The 12419-nt window shown below is 44.3% G+C and overlaps 1 protein-coding gene and 1 long non-coding RNA gene across 8 annotated transcripts in view; one reads left to right on the top strand and one right to left on the bottom strand.

The window, feature by feature from the left end:
* VXN (vexin) overlaps positions 1-5290 on the top strand; it is a 64619-nt gene extending 59329 nt beyond the window's left edge. The window contains exon 6 of the mRNA XM_006044580.4: positions 3603-5290. Within this exon, the coding sequence (XP_006044642.1) occupies positions 3603-3741 (139 nt within the window). The 3' untranslated portion in view covers positions 3742-5290. The remainder of the gene's footprint in view (positions 1-3602) is intronic.
* A 159-nt stretch (positions 5291-5449) lies between these two features.
* Positions 5450-12419, bottom strand: part of LOC112579167 — an 8400-nt gene continuing 1430 nt past the window's right edge. For 4 of the 7 annotated variants that reach the window (XR_006544981.2, XR_006544977.2, XR_006544976.2 and 1 more), the window contains 3 exons: positions 9948-10186; positions 9537-9608; positions 5450-5905 (listed from right to left, as the gene is read on the bottom strand). This is a non-coding gene — a long non-coding RNA (uncharacterized LOC112579167). Of the gene's footprint in view, positions 5906-9536; positions 9609-9947; positions 10187-10485; positions 10600-10721; positions 10917-12419 lie in introns of those variants that run through there. The other 3 variants (XR_006544979.2, XR_006544978.2, XR_006544982.2) reach the window with 2 other exon arrangements.

Genomic DNA, 12419 nt, shown 5'->3' with positions numbered 1-12419 from the left:
AGTGGGTTGCCATTTCCTTTAGGAAGGTTATAAAATATGGAGATAACAGGAAGAGACGGCTTCTACCTCCATGGCGATGGCTCCTAACGTATACATAGCTATAACAAAATGAAATCTGCTAAATGGGCCTTAAGAATAGCAACAAAAAATTTACAATAGCCAACACATGGAAGCAACTTAGATGTCCATCATGAGATGAATGGATGTCCAACTTAGATGTCCATTGACAGATGAATGGATGAAGATACACACACACATACACGCATATATATATATATATATATATATTCCACTATATATCTATATAATGGAGTGTTACGTAGCCATGAAAAAGAATGAGGACTTCCCTGGTGGCCCAGTGGTTAAGACTCCACACTTCCAACACACAGAGTGTGGTTTTGATCCCTGGTCGAGTAGCCAAGATCCCACATGCCACGTGGCATGGCCAAAAAATAAAAATAAATAAAATAACAATAATAAAATCATTTTTAAAAAGAAATCATTTAAAAAAGAATGAAATAATGCCACTTGCAACAACATGGATGGAGCTAAAGATTATCATACTAAGTGAAGAAAGTTGGATACAGGAAGACAAATATATGATGTCATTTATATGTGGAATCTTTAAAAAATGATACAAATGAACTTATTTACAAAACAGAAACAGACTCCCAGACTTCAAAAACAAACTTATGGTTACCAAAGGGGAAATGTGGGTGGGGAAGGATAAATTAGGAGTTTGGGATTAACAAATATATATTACTATATATAAAATAGATAATCAGCAATTGCCTACTGTATAGCATAGGGAACTCTACTCAGTATTCTGTAATAACCTATCTGGGAAAAGAATCTGAAAAAGAATGGATATATATATATATATACACACACACATATATATATATATAAATCACTTTGCTGTAAACCTGAAAATAACAACTATACTGTCATACAAAATATAATTTTTTTAAGAACAGCATCAAGAAGATATTATAAGGGCTCAAGGTGGGAAAGGTGATTTGAAAAACTTAGTTACTGCACATAATTTGAAAATCATGTATAAATCCTTGCTTCTCAAGGTGTAGTCCACAGAACCAGAATACAGGCATCACCTGGGAGCTTGTTAGAATTGTAAAGATGATAAACTCTGCCCAGACCTTCTGCAATTTTCTTTTTTGACCCCGCTGCATGATTGCAGGATCTAATTCCCTGACCAGGGTTAGAACCCATGCCCGGTGAAATGGCAGCATGAAGCTCTAGCCACTGGAGCAGGCAATTTCAGGTTCTGCATTTTAGTGAATCCTCTGAGGGGGTGTTTGCTCATCCAAGCGTGGAAGACACTGGCTTAGTGCCCACAAAGTCCTATAGCTTGTTTTAAATATGATGGTTTGTTTTTTTTCTTTTAAGCAAATGATAAACAGAAAGTGATCAAAACTAAACTCCTGGGATTGTAAGATTAACCTAACCACAGCATAATCTTTCAAAATTAGTACTTCTTTTCTTTAAGCGTGTATTTTATTTCCAATTCTTCCTTTATTCTATATGAGAGGGATGCAGGTGCCTGGGTCTCAAAAAAGAAAGGAAAAGGTTTGTAGGGGGGAGCAGAAATCTGTCCCCTCTGGGAGGCAGACAGGGCCGGCAAGCTGCCAGCAGATTCTGTTCTGGAAAATAGAGCCTGTGTGCTTTGAGGTGGTCTGAGGCCATTTGCTCTTAGATCTTTGCCTCACCTGGCCTGGCAGCTGTCCTGCTGCACTGCTACATCAGCGCCAATACACGCACTTTCTTTTGCCAGTTTCATTTTATATGTGGTCCAAGAAACATCTGTTCAGCACCTAGTAAGGGCATGCTGCTGCTAAGTCACTTCAGTCGTGTCCAACTCTGTGCGACCCCATAGATGGCAGCCCACCAGGCTCCCCCGTCCCTGGGATTCTCCAGGCAAGAACACTGGAGTGGGTTGCCATTTCCTTCTCCAATGCATAAAGTGAAAAGTGAAAGTGAAATCGCTCAGTCGTGTCTGACTCTTAGCGACCCCATGGACTGCAGCCCACCAGGCTCCTCCGTCCATGGGATTTTCCAGGCAAGAGTACTGGAGTGGGGTGCCATTGCCTTCTCCAAGTAAGGGCATAGCATGAGCTAAATAGCAAGAGCTAAGGTCTACCCCGGTGTGGTCAAAGATGTAGAAATAATTGGAAGAATAGATAGAAAACAAGTTGTACCAAAAGAGAGATACAAGCTGAAGACTATGACTGCTCAGATAAGTGGGAGTGGTGGCGGGGTGAAGAATTTTCAGCTTAGGAAATCCAGGAAGGCTTCAAGAAGGAGGAAGTCAAACCAGTTGGGCCTTGAATGATGATAATTTCAAGAGGCAGATTTGGGGTTAGAGCTTTTTTTTTTTTAAGATTCTGATGAATTTTTTTATGTGGACAAATTCATTTTTTAATGAATTCATTTTTAATGAATTTGTTACAATATTGCTTTTGCTTTTATGTTTTGGAGTGAGGCATGTGGGGTCCTAGCTCCCTGACCAGGAATCTAATCTGCACCCCCTGCATTGGAAGGTGAAGGCTTCACCACTGGACCACTAGGGAAACCCCTGGGACTGGAGCTTTTGAGAAAGAGTATCTAGTCCAGAAAAAGTAAGCCGGTGGAAAGATGAAGAGTTACTCTGAGGATGAGTGTGGGAGAGAAAGCTGGAAAGAAGGCTTGGGGTTAGTCGTGCTGCTTGCTAAGCAGTGCTCAGTCACTCAGTTTTGTCCGACTCTGCAACCCCATGGACGGCACCCTGCCAGGCTCCTCTGTCCATGGAATTTTCCAGGCAAGAATACTGGAGTGGGTTGCCATTTCCTGCTCCAGGGCATCTTCTCGACCCAGGATTGAACACATGTCTCCTACATCTCCTGCATTGGCCGGTGGATTCTTTACCACTGAGCCACCTGGGAAGCCCCTGGAGTTAGTCATAAATGGCCCCAAATGCCCAAATGTGGGCAGTAGGGAGTCAAACAAGAATTTTTGAGAAGAGCAATGACATGACCCTATTTGTGCTTTGGACATTTTATATACTAGGCATTCTTTTCTGGGGAGGGAGGAAGAATTTATGAGACACTCCTATTGCTTCCCAAATTCCCAGCTGAAGACAGTTATCATCCTCTTCTTTTCTGTCTTTCCATCTCCCCAGAGCAGCACTACCCTTGCCTTCCTGCCAACCACACAGTTAACAGAAGCTCAGCATCTCAAAGTTACCTGGGGCTGGATGAGACTCCAGCCCCCTAGAGGCCTGACCTGTGGCTTGGGAAGTGGCACCAGTCCCAGTGCCCAGGAAGACTGGCATGGAGCATGGGTGTGCTCTGATGACAAGTTTTAAAACCACCTATTTATCAAAGTCTGAGGTTAGAATCATTATCATTGGACATGTTTACCATCAGAAAGGAGAAGCTGATCAGATAAGAAGCCCCATTTGACAGCAATCTGCTTTCACCTGTACTTGTTTCTGAGTACTTGTTGTTCTAAGAAGAAATGCTCAGGTTTAGGTTGTTTTTTTTTTTTTCTTTTTTTTCTGTGAACCTGGTTCCTCTAAGCCAGCTGTTTCTTCTTTCTCCTAACAGCATCACAAAACTTGGGGACTGGATAGAACTGAAGACTCCATCTTGCCAATCCCCTTACTTAGTGGGAAGGCTGAATGACTTGTCCAGCTGCTCTCGGCCAAGCCAGAGGAGAGACTTTTTAAATATACATCAAATGTAAGAGCTAAAGTGCTTAGTCGCTCATTCATGTCAGACTCTTTGCGACTCCATGGACTGCAGCATGCCAGGCTCCTATGTCCATGGGATTTTCCAGGCAAGAATACTGCAATGGGTTGTCACTGCCTACTCCAGGGATCCCTCACATCCTCCCACCCTTGTTGGAAGCAAGGGCTTGTCTGTGAACCATGTCCACAAGGCTGTTTTGTGTGCAGGAACAGCCAGCTCCAGCCTCATTCTGGACCACAGGAGGGGCCTCCCACGAGGCGCAGGGGTGGCAGCACCTCTGACAGCAGAGGCAGGCAGGCAGCCCACCCACGGGACCCAGCTTGGACATCGCCACCCATCAGCCGAACCCCCAGTCCAGTGAGTGTTCTGAGAGCCTGTTTTCACTCAGAAAAACTGAAATGTAATGGAATTTTTAAACTGTCTACAAGACAATTTTAAACTAAGAAAACGGAACTGACTCTGCTTGGCCGAGGCCAAAGTACACAGAAGTTGGTGTGAAGTCACTTCTGCGGTGGGAACTGAGTGAGACATGCTCGGTGGCTTCCCTGAGGAGGTGAAAGGAGGGATTCTCCGTCCTCTGCGTCCTTGTGGAGAATCACTGTATGCGGGGGGGGGGGGGGGGGGGGTGTACAGTCCCTCCCCATGAAGTGCTCAGAGTGGATAAGGATTATTTCTGAGAAATGCAGGGTTAGGTGGGAAGGTGGGCTCGCCCTGGGCAAAGTGTGGGAAGGGGCTTTGGGAGCCCCCATGCGCGTCCTCTCTTGGCCCCCTCCGCCCCGCTTCCCCTCCCCAGTAGGGACCTGTCCGGCCCTCACCTGGTCTGCTTGTCCTCTCATCCTCCCCCCAGGCCTTTCCCAGCACATCTGGGCTGCAGACACAGCTCTCTGCTTAAGTGACAGGTGTGCGGGCGTGCTGGACACCACTGTGGCCTAGACACCACTGTGTCTAGAGGCACAACAGGGGCCTCTGCAGGGACACTTAGACCTGGAGAGGGCAAGGCCAAGGAGCAGATGTTCAGAAGACAGGAGTCTTCACGCAGCGTCCCTCCCCACTTGTCTACTGACTCAGGACAGTGGTGTCCTAGATCTCAGCGCTCCTTTCAGACCCAAACAACGCGGCCTTTGCCACTGGCCTGAGTAAGTCACATTTATTCTAGTTAGAAAGGGGCACCCAGGTGGTGGAGGCCCCGGGGCCTGTGGCTACAGATAGAGGAAGAAGGCTCCGTTTCATCTCCCTCTACCCGCCCCTCATCTGATACACACACACCCACCCCCTGCCCCATCTTCTCATGAACACTGGGCTAAGATGTAAATTGGGGGGTCCGCCTTGGGGGTCCCGTGTCCCTCCCTCCTCACCACCATCTTTTTTCTCTGCCGGTGCACACCCCCTGGATCCCGCACAAACCCGCCCCTTGTTTGACATCCTGTGCGTTGAGTCCTTCTAACAACGGCCAGCCGTGCTCACCGGAGCGCAGATATCGCTCCGCTCCCTGAAAGGCCAGATGGAACGCCCCCCGTCACCCCCCATTTGTGGGTCCACATCTGACAGCGCACAAGGCTTTTATCTCAGAAGGAAAGAGCCGGGTTCTGAGCGGCAATCCCGCCCCCAAGCACACACGGAGTCAAAAAGACATTTGTTCACAGGGCCCATCACAGGGAAAACTTTTGTTTTTTTTTTTTTTTTTTTAAAGAATTTTCTCTTCCCGCCAAAATGCTTGTTCCCGATGCAGCAGCAGCAGCAGGTCTGTGGAAAGCCTGCCATCTGACCTGCTCGCAGGTCCCTCCCCTCCTCGCGTCCCATCTGGTGTCTGGTGCGCACAAAGGCCCCCGGCTGCCCCGCCCAGGCCTTTCTGCAGCCGCCACCGGCAGTCAGGTCCCTGGGGCCCGCTCCGCGCGAGGGTCTGGTCCCCCGCCGCCCCGCGGCCTGAAGACCAACAGGTGATGTCAGCGGGTGTGCGGAACTCTGGGACTCACCAGGCGCCGGCGCTCATGATTCACACGTGCGCGCGCCTCTGACTCAGCAGTTTCCAGCGGCCTGGACTGCAATTCACAAGGAAGGACCCGGGCCCAGACTGCTAAGGAGCCGCAGCACCACCTTTCTGCACAACAGCAGAGAACTGGAAACAACTCCAGATTACCTCGATCATGGAAATAGCCACCCTATTAAAAAAAAAAAACACAAAACACAACCGTGTAGCGACTGAAGACAATGCTGGAGACCTGTGTCTTTTGGCATCAAAGGCTATCCACAAAAACATTCTTAAATATAAATAGCAAGTTTCCAAGTAATATATATAATGTGATTCTACTTTGCTATATAAAATATATACATTTATACATACATTTATATACATGTACATAGAAAAAGTATGTATACTAAGATGTTAACTCATTATTTCTGGATATTGAATTTATGGCTGATTTTATCTTCCTATTTTTGATCATATTTTCTGATTTTCACACATTTTTCTATAATTGTATAGCAAAAAAAAATTTGTTTTTAATGAATGCTGGAGACAACTTTCTCATTTACTTATAGATACTATTTAAAGCCATGAACTAGAGGAGGAGAAATGTACAGAAGAGAAGGGAGTCCCGGGCTGAGGCCTGGGAACTCCAGTATTTAGAAATTGGACAAAGGAGGAGACAGGAAAGCAATCCAAGAAGGAGAAGCCAGTAAGAAGGGAGAAAAACCAGAAGGATCCCAGAGGCCGAGAGAAAGAACTGGCTCAGGCTCCGTCCTTAAGAGGTCAGGAGAATAAGACTAGGACAGCAAATGGGGCGAGGTGAAGATTTGTCAGATAAGAGGGAGAGCGAGGAACTGAAGTTCTGCAAAGAAATGGGAGATGTGGAGGGCCGTGTTTTCTCAGACATGGAAATATTTCAACATTGTTGTAGGATGATGATAATGATCAGGTTAACCAAGAAGTCAGTGATCCAGCAGCCAGAGATGATGGGCAGAGAAGGATCTGCAAGCGCAGCCAGCTGGGGTGGCTATTCAGCTCCTAGGACAGCCTGCCCCCCACATGGAGAAAGAAAGCAGAGCTTAGGTGAGCACCAATGCAGGCAGCATGGTAGGTGTAGCAAGGAGAGATGAGTTATTTCTAGGATGTATAGCAGCTGCTTGAGGTGGGTGACATCGATGGACATTTTACAGAAGATCAGTTGGCACCGTTGTGTGTTTACCTGTACGTCCCCATCTCCTTCATTTGTATGATGGCCTAGGGAAATAATTCCCTTTGCCACTCTTTCTCCATCAGCAAGCCTTTATCACTACATCGTGAAGAGTTACAGCAAAAGAGACTGATTAAAAGACTCAAAATCACAAATAAGTTCCCACAAGATCTACAGGGCTCAGCCACTGCAGGAAGTATAGATGTCATCATTTATTTATGTGCGTCTCCCTGGTGACATCATGCACTTTCTCCTTTAGAAAGTGAACAGTAAACCAATATGAAAGTATAAATTACATTTACTACTTTATATGAGCTAACTGATGTTTATCAACCACGTGCTGGCATGTTGCCCTTCCTGGGTCCTGGGAGGGAGCAGACATGAAAGTGATATGGAGGAAGATGAGCTGTGGACCCAGAGCACAAGCCCCCAGAGATGGGGGCTTGGATAAGAGCAAAAGCTTTACGTTATTACAATTCTCGTATCCAGCTTTTTTTTTTTTAAGCTTGATGTTCTGTTTATACTTTTCTGTTTCTACATGGTCTGAAAATAGAACAGGCTTTGGAATCAGAAGTTCAAAACATAGTTCTGCCTATCTTCAAAGGCAGACGTAGGTCTTAAGGGGCCCAAAGCTTAGGGGCTTCTCTTTAAGAACACAAACTTGAGAGCAGAATTGAATATTTCTTTGAAATGAAGAAGGAAATCACAACACATTTCCAGAGATTTCAATCTTGCCTTCTGAGATCTCTTTAGACAATTTATCAGAAACATTTATGCAGAGATGCTCACTGTTTACAATCTGTTTCCACCCCACCCCACTGGGGTCCTGACCCCCTAACAATGTGACTACCACCCTCCTGGGGCCCTTGTAAGTGGGGGCCCTGATGTTCATTTACTTTATAGTAAGTCTACCTTTGTCTGTGTGATCCGGGGCAGATCAGACTTCTCTGATCCTCAGTTTGCTCATCTACAAAATGGAATCATAATAGCTACCCATGAAGGTTGCTGTGAGGACCAAGTGAAATAGTTCAGAAATCAGGGCTGGAACCTATGGGGATTGCACACCCTGATTCTTATTCCTCTAATGCCAGTGACTAGGAGATGGAGGCAAGGTATGCAACACTGCATACTGTGCCAGCTCCTCAGAGAGACCAGTTTCCTTCCAGTTTACAGTCATTTTTTAACAATCGCTGCCTGCCTTTCTTATGCCACTGGTAATGGATTTTTAGACTAATAGATTTTGTGAGCTTTTATTAATTCCTCCAGCAATTTAGAGTTAGAGGAGGAACTAGGTAAAGCCATAATTTATCTGGCTCATCCCCCTTAATTATTTCTTCTAAAATCAATGGCCAAATAAAAAAAAATTTTTTTTGGATGCATTGATGCAATTAGAAAAATGTTAAAGGACTCAAGAGATTCAACGGCTCTGGCCTGTGAGCAGACGGACCATTCATAAGTTTGTAGTTTCTAATTCAGAGCAGTCTCAGATGAATTTCCTGCACAAGCTGGTCTGCTTAGGGAACAAAAGCCTGGAGATGTGTCTGCTTCACGCCCCATTGGCAGTGCACACTGCCAGGGCTGGCCTCTCTGGTGGCCCGTACTCATCAGAGGGACCCGCCGCCCTTAGCAATTTGGCTTTTACAAATCACTGCAGGGAAATCCAGTTTGGACAACACAGAAGCGCGTCCCTTCATACCACTGGGACTTCGCCACAGTCCTTTATATCTTGTAAGTAACTCACAAAGGTTTCAGTGAACTATTTCCAATTCCTGTAGCCTCATCAAGAAAAGTACCCCCTTCTGGGGCCAACTTTTCCAAGATGCTTAAGTCTTAAGGTGACCACAAAAGTAGTCCATCAGCAACTGATTTCACACTTTACAACATAGATCCCTCCAAGGATCGGTTTCATGCGGCTGCATTTTACCTGATATCCTCTGGCTTTGATAAACAGGGGTTAATTAGGCATCTGTGAAATAAAACACAACCTGGGCACCGCACCAGGCAAGAGATGCCAAGTGCCTCATTTTAAACAACTCACCTCGGTTTTAGTTCTGCCGTTAATGAAAAGAAAGAAAGAAAGAAAAAAAAAAAGCTGCAGTTACAGCTTCTCTAGCCTGAAGAACTTCTCCAGTAACCTTGCCTTATATAACAAAGGAAGAAGGAATGGAGCCAGAGGACCACACGCTGGGCGGGAACGACAAACAGATGATCTTAACTACGAGGCTTAGCCCTATCTTCCAAGCAGATTAGACTAATGGGAGAGAGGATGGGAGAGATACCACCTCAGTGCTGGAGAGAGGAGACAATAAACCAGTTCAATGATTTTTAAAGAGTGAGTGGTGAGGCATAACTATCACTTCCCAGGATATTTCTAAGACTACAGTTTTCTCTTTCATAATGAAAAAAAAGAAGAGTATATTTTTAAAATATTTGGAGATAATTGAATACTTATAAGCAAATGTCCTTAAATACGGAAAGAAAACGTCTGGTAACGGCGCCTTCTGCTAGAGAGAAAATTGACCTCAAATTTTAAATTAAATTTTCCAAAAGCTTCAACCCAGGTTTCTCCCCCACATCTTGAATTTTGGCTTTCATATTCTTCAAACGTTAGGCTGACCTGATTTTTCTTTCCGGTTACATCAGTGTAACTTGATGAATAGTGATTCCTAATAAGGAGAGTGTGCCCAACCTTGTTAAAAAAAAAAAAAAAAAGAAAAGTTAAGAAAGAAACTAAAATACCATAACAGAAAAAAAGAGCATTTAAGATAAAGTCCAAACAAAATTTTTAAAGATAAAATTCATCTTATAAGGGGCTATCTGGATAGCTTCTTTTCATTGACTACAATTTCTGAGCATTGTGTGATTTATATATTATATTCACTCCATTATTAAAAATTTGTCCATGGCTACATATTTGCTACAAATGCAACAGTTCACACTGTTATAGCACCCTAATGACCACCCCCCTCCCCCCCACCCCCCCGCAATACATCCATGTGCAGATTCCCAGAACCTGTAAACATGTTACCTTACATGGTGAAACAGACTTGGCAGATGTCATCAAATTAAGGGTCTTGACTTGGGGACCTTCATCAGCCTGGATTATCCAGATGGACCCAATGTAATCACAAAGGTGACAGAGGGAGATTTTGTCCAGATAGAGGAATGTCTGAGGGATGTAGCAAGATGACAATTCCACCAATCACTCCTGGTTTTGAAGATCGAAGAAGGGGCTGTGCACCAAGAAAAGCAGGCAGCCTCTTGGAGCTAGAAAATGCACGAGAATAGATTTCCTTCTAGAGCCTCCAGAAGCAATGTAGGCTTTCTGACACCTTGACTTTAGTCCATTGACACTGACTTCAAATTTCTAACTTCAAGACTGTAAGATAATAAATCTGCATTGTTTTAAGTGACTAAATGTGTGGTATTTGTTACAGCAGTAATAAGAAATTAATACACAGAGTAAGTGTATTAATTCCCATTTTACAGAGAGAGATCTAAGATCTTTCAAACTTCTATGATCCAAAATAGTTAGCACAGTGACTTGAATGAGCTGATATTGTTACCAAAGTAGGTCTGTTGGCCAATGCACAGCAAACTAAAGACTGAGATGCCAAGTTTCCCAGCCAAGAAAGAATTTATTACAAGGCAGCCAAATGAAGAGCTGGGAGAACAAGCCTCAGCTTCACCTCTCTGAAGTCGAGGGAGCTGGGATATTTATGAGATAAGCAGGGAGGTCTCAGGTGTGTGGAGAAGTGATTGGAGGCAGGGGAAAAGGCACGGGTATATTTGGGTTACATACTTCTGCACATCCAAAAATGAAGGCACTTAGCAGGATCTTAGGATGGAGTTTCCCAATCCTCTGATGTCAAAAGGCCATTCATCAGGCACCTACACAGGCCCAGTTTTAGGGTCAGTGGTCCCATCCAGCCTTAGCCAGTTGGCACTGGACAAGAGCTAACTCTATATTCCTGTAAAACAACTAGGCTATGTGAACCTAGGAAGGCATAAAATTAAAGAGAGGAAAAAAAGAAAGAAAATAGAATGAAAATGAGCTTAAGCAGGGAAGGCAGTTTACAAGCAGAGGAGTTTTAATAAGCCATTTTCCTAACTGTAGCTTTGCAGGACAAACTCAAATCCTGGTAGCCACCAGCTTCCATTCACTCTCTGGGGTGTGGTTTCAATATTCCTTGAGCAGGAATGACCAGATTATGGGCAAGAGCCAGGTGGGTCATAAAAACCAACCAACCTAGAAGTTAAAATTGTCTTAAAAAAAATCCATAAACATAATCTAATGAGACTCTTCACTTATTATTACATTGGATATTTTTGGGGTGGTTTTTTTTTTTTTTACATTATTTTTAACAAAAGAATTTACCTAATAACTTTTTTTGTCTTTCAAGTTATTTGGAAAAAAAACAACACTATTTCAATAAACTCTAGAGTTCTATGGGACTTAATGATAATAGTAAACACAGTATGTTGACAATTAAAATAACTGATAAGGCCCTAATAGTATATGTTGGGCTTGATTTTTCTAGATTCAATATATAGTGACCAACTGTACTTGTTGGGAAGGAAAGTTCTGCCAGAAGCAGCTGGAGTTGGTAACTGAGAACCAGGAAAGTCAAAGAGCTTTCCTGGGAGGTGGCATTCCTTTTTCCAACACTCCCCAACCAGGTGACCTCCTGAAACTTTGACAGATGCTGAGGTCACGTTCAGGCATGCACCCTACACATCCTGTAGTTGTGGCCTCTGATCTTAGAATGCAGTGTTTCAGTGGATGCAACAGAAGCCTCTGAAGCCTGCCTTCTGAGGGGGAGTGCAGACTGGAGGCGTGTTCAACATGGAGCCTGGATAGCAAATGCCAGCCAATAATTTTAGCCTCATTCTGTTCATATTCTTATATTTTATCTCCGTATTTCTCTCAGGAGAGATTCTGCTCAAACCTCATTTCCCTGGGGAAATCTTCTCTGCCTGACCACCCATCTAGTCAGATCCCTTCTTTAGAGACATTCATAAAACACTGCATTCCTTTCCCTCAGAATGTTCCTAATGGTTTGTGGTCATATACTCTTTAGGCGGTTACTTGCTTAGTGTGTCTCTCTCCCCACTAAATACTAAATCCCGAGAGATTGGAACCAAGTCCAATCTGTCCCTACTAGTTCATGGTTATGGTTTAACATCTGTTGAGTGAATGAATCAATGAGGAACCTACAGTGTGCATCCAGGCTCCCCTCCTCACCCCCTAACAAACACTTGGCTAACCTATAATGAAGTCAGTATAGGTGAGGCAAAATAAAACCAGAAGACAACACTAGAACAGGGAGTCCCCAACCTCGGGGATCCAATGCCTGATGATCAGAGGTGGAGCTGATGCAACAATAATAAAGTGCACAAGAAATGTAATGAACTTGAATCATCCAAAAACCATCCTCCCCCTCCCCAGTCTGTGGAAAAATTGTCTTCCATGAAACCGGTCCCAAAAAGGTTGGGGACT

This window comes from Bubalus bubalis, chromosome 15 (genome assembly GCF_019923935.1).
Source record: "Bubalus bubalis isolate 160015118507 breed Murrah chromosome 15, NDDB_SH_1, whole genome shotgun sequence".
Classification (NCBI taxonomy): domain Eukaryota; kingdom Metazoa; phylum Chordata; class Mammalia; order Artiodactyla; family Bovidae; genus Bubalus; species Bubalus bubalis.
The sequence above is the reverse complement of the archived record's forward strand: the minus strand, read 5'-3'. Positions and strand labels throughout refer to the sequence as shown.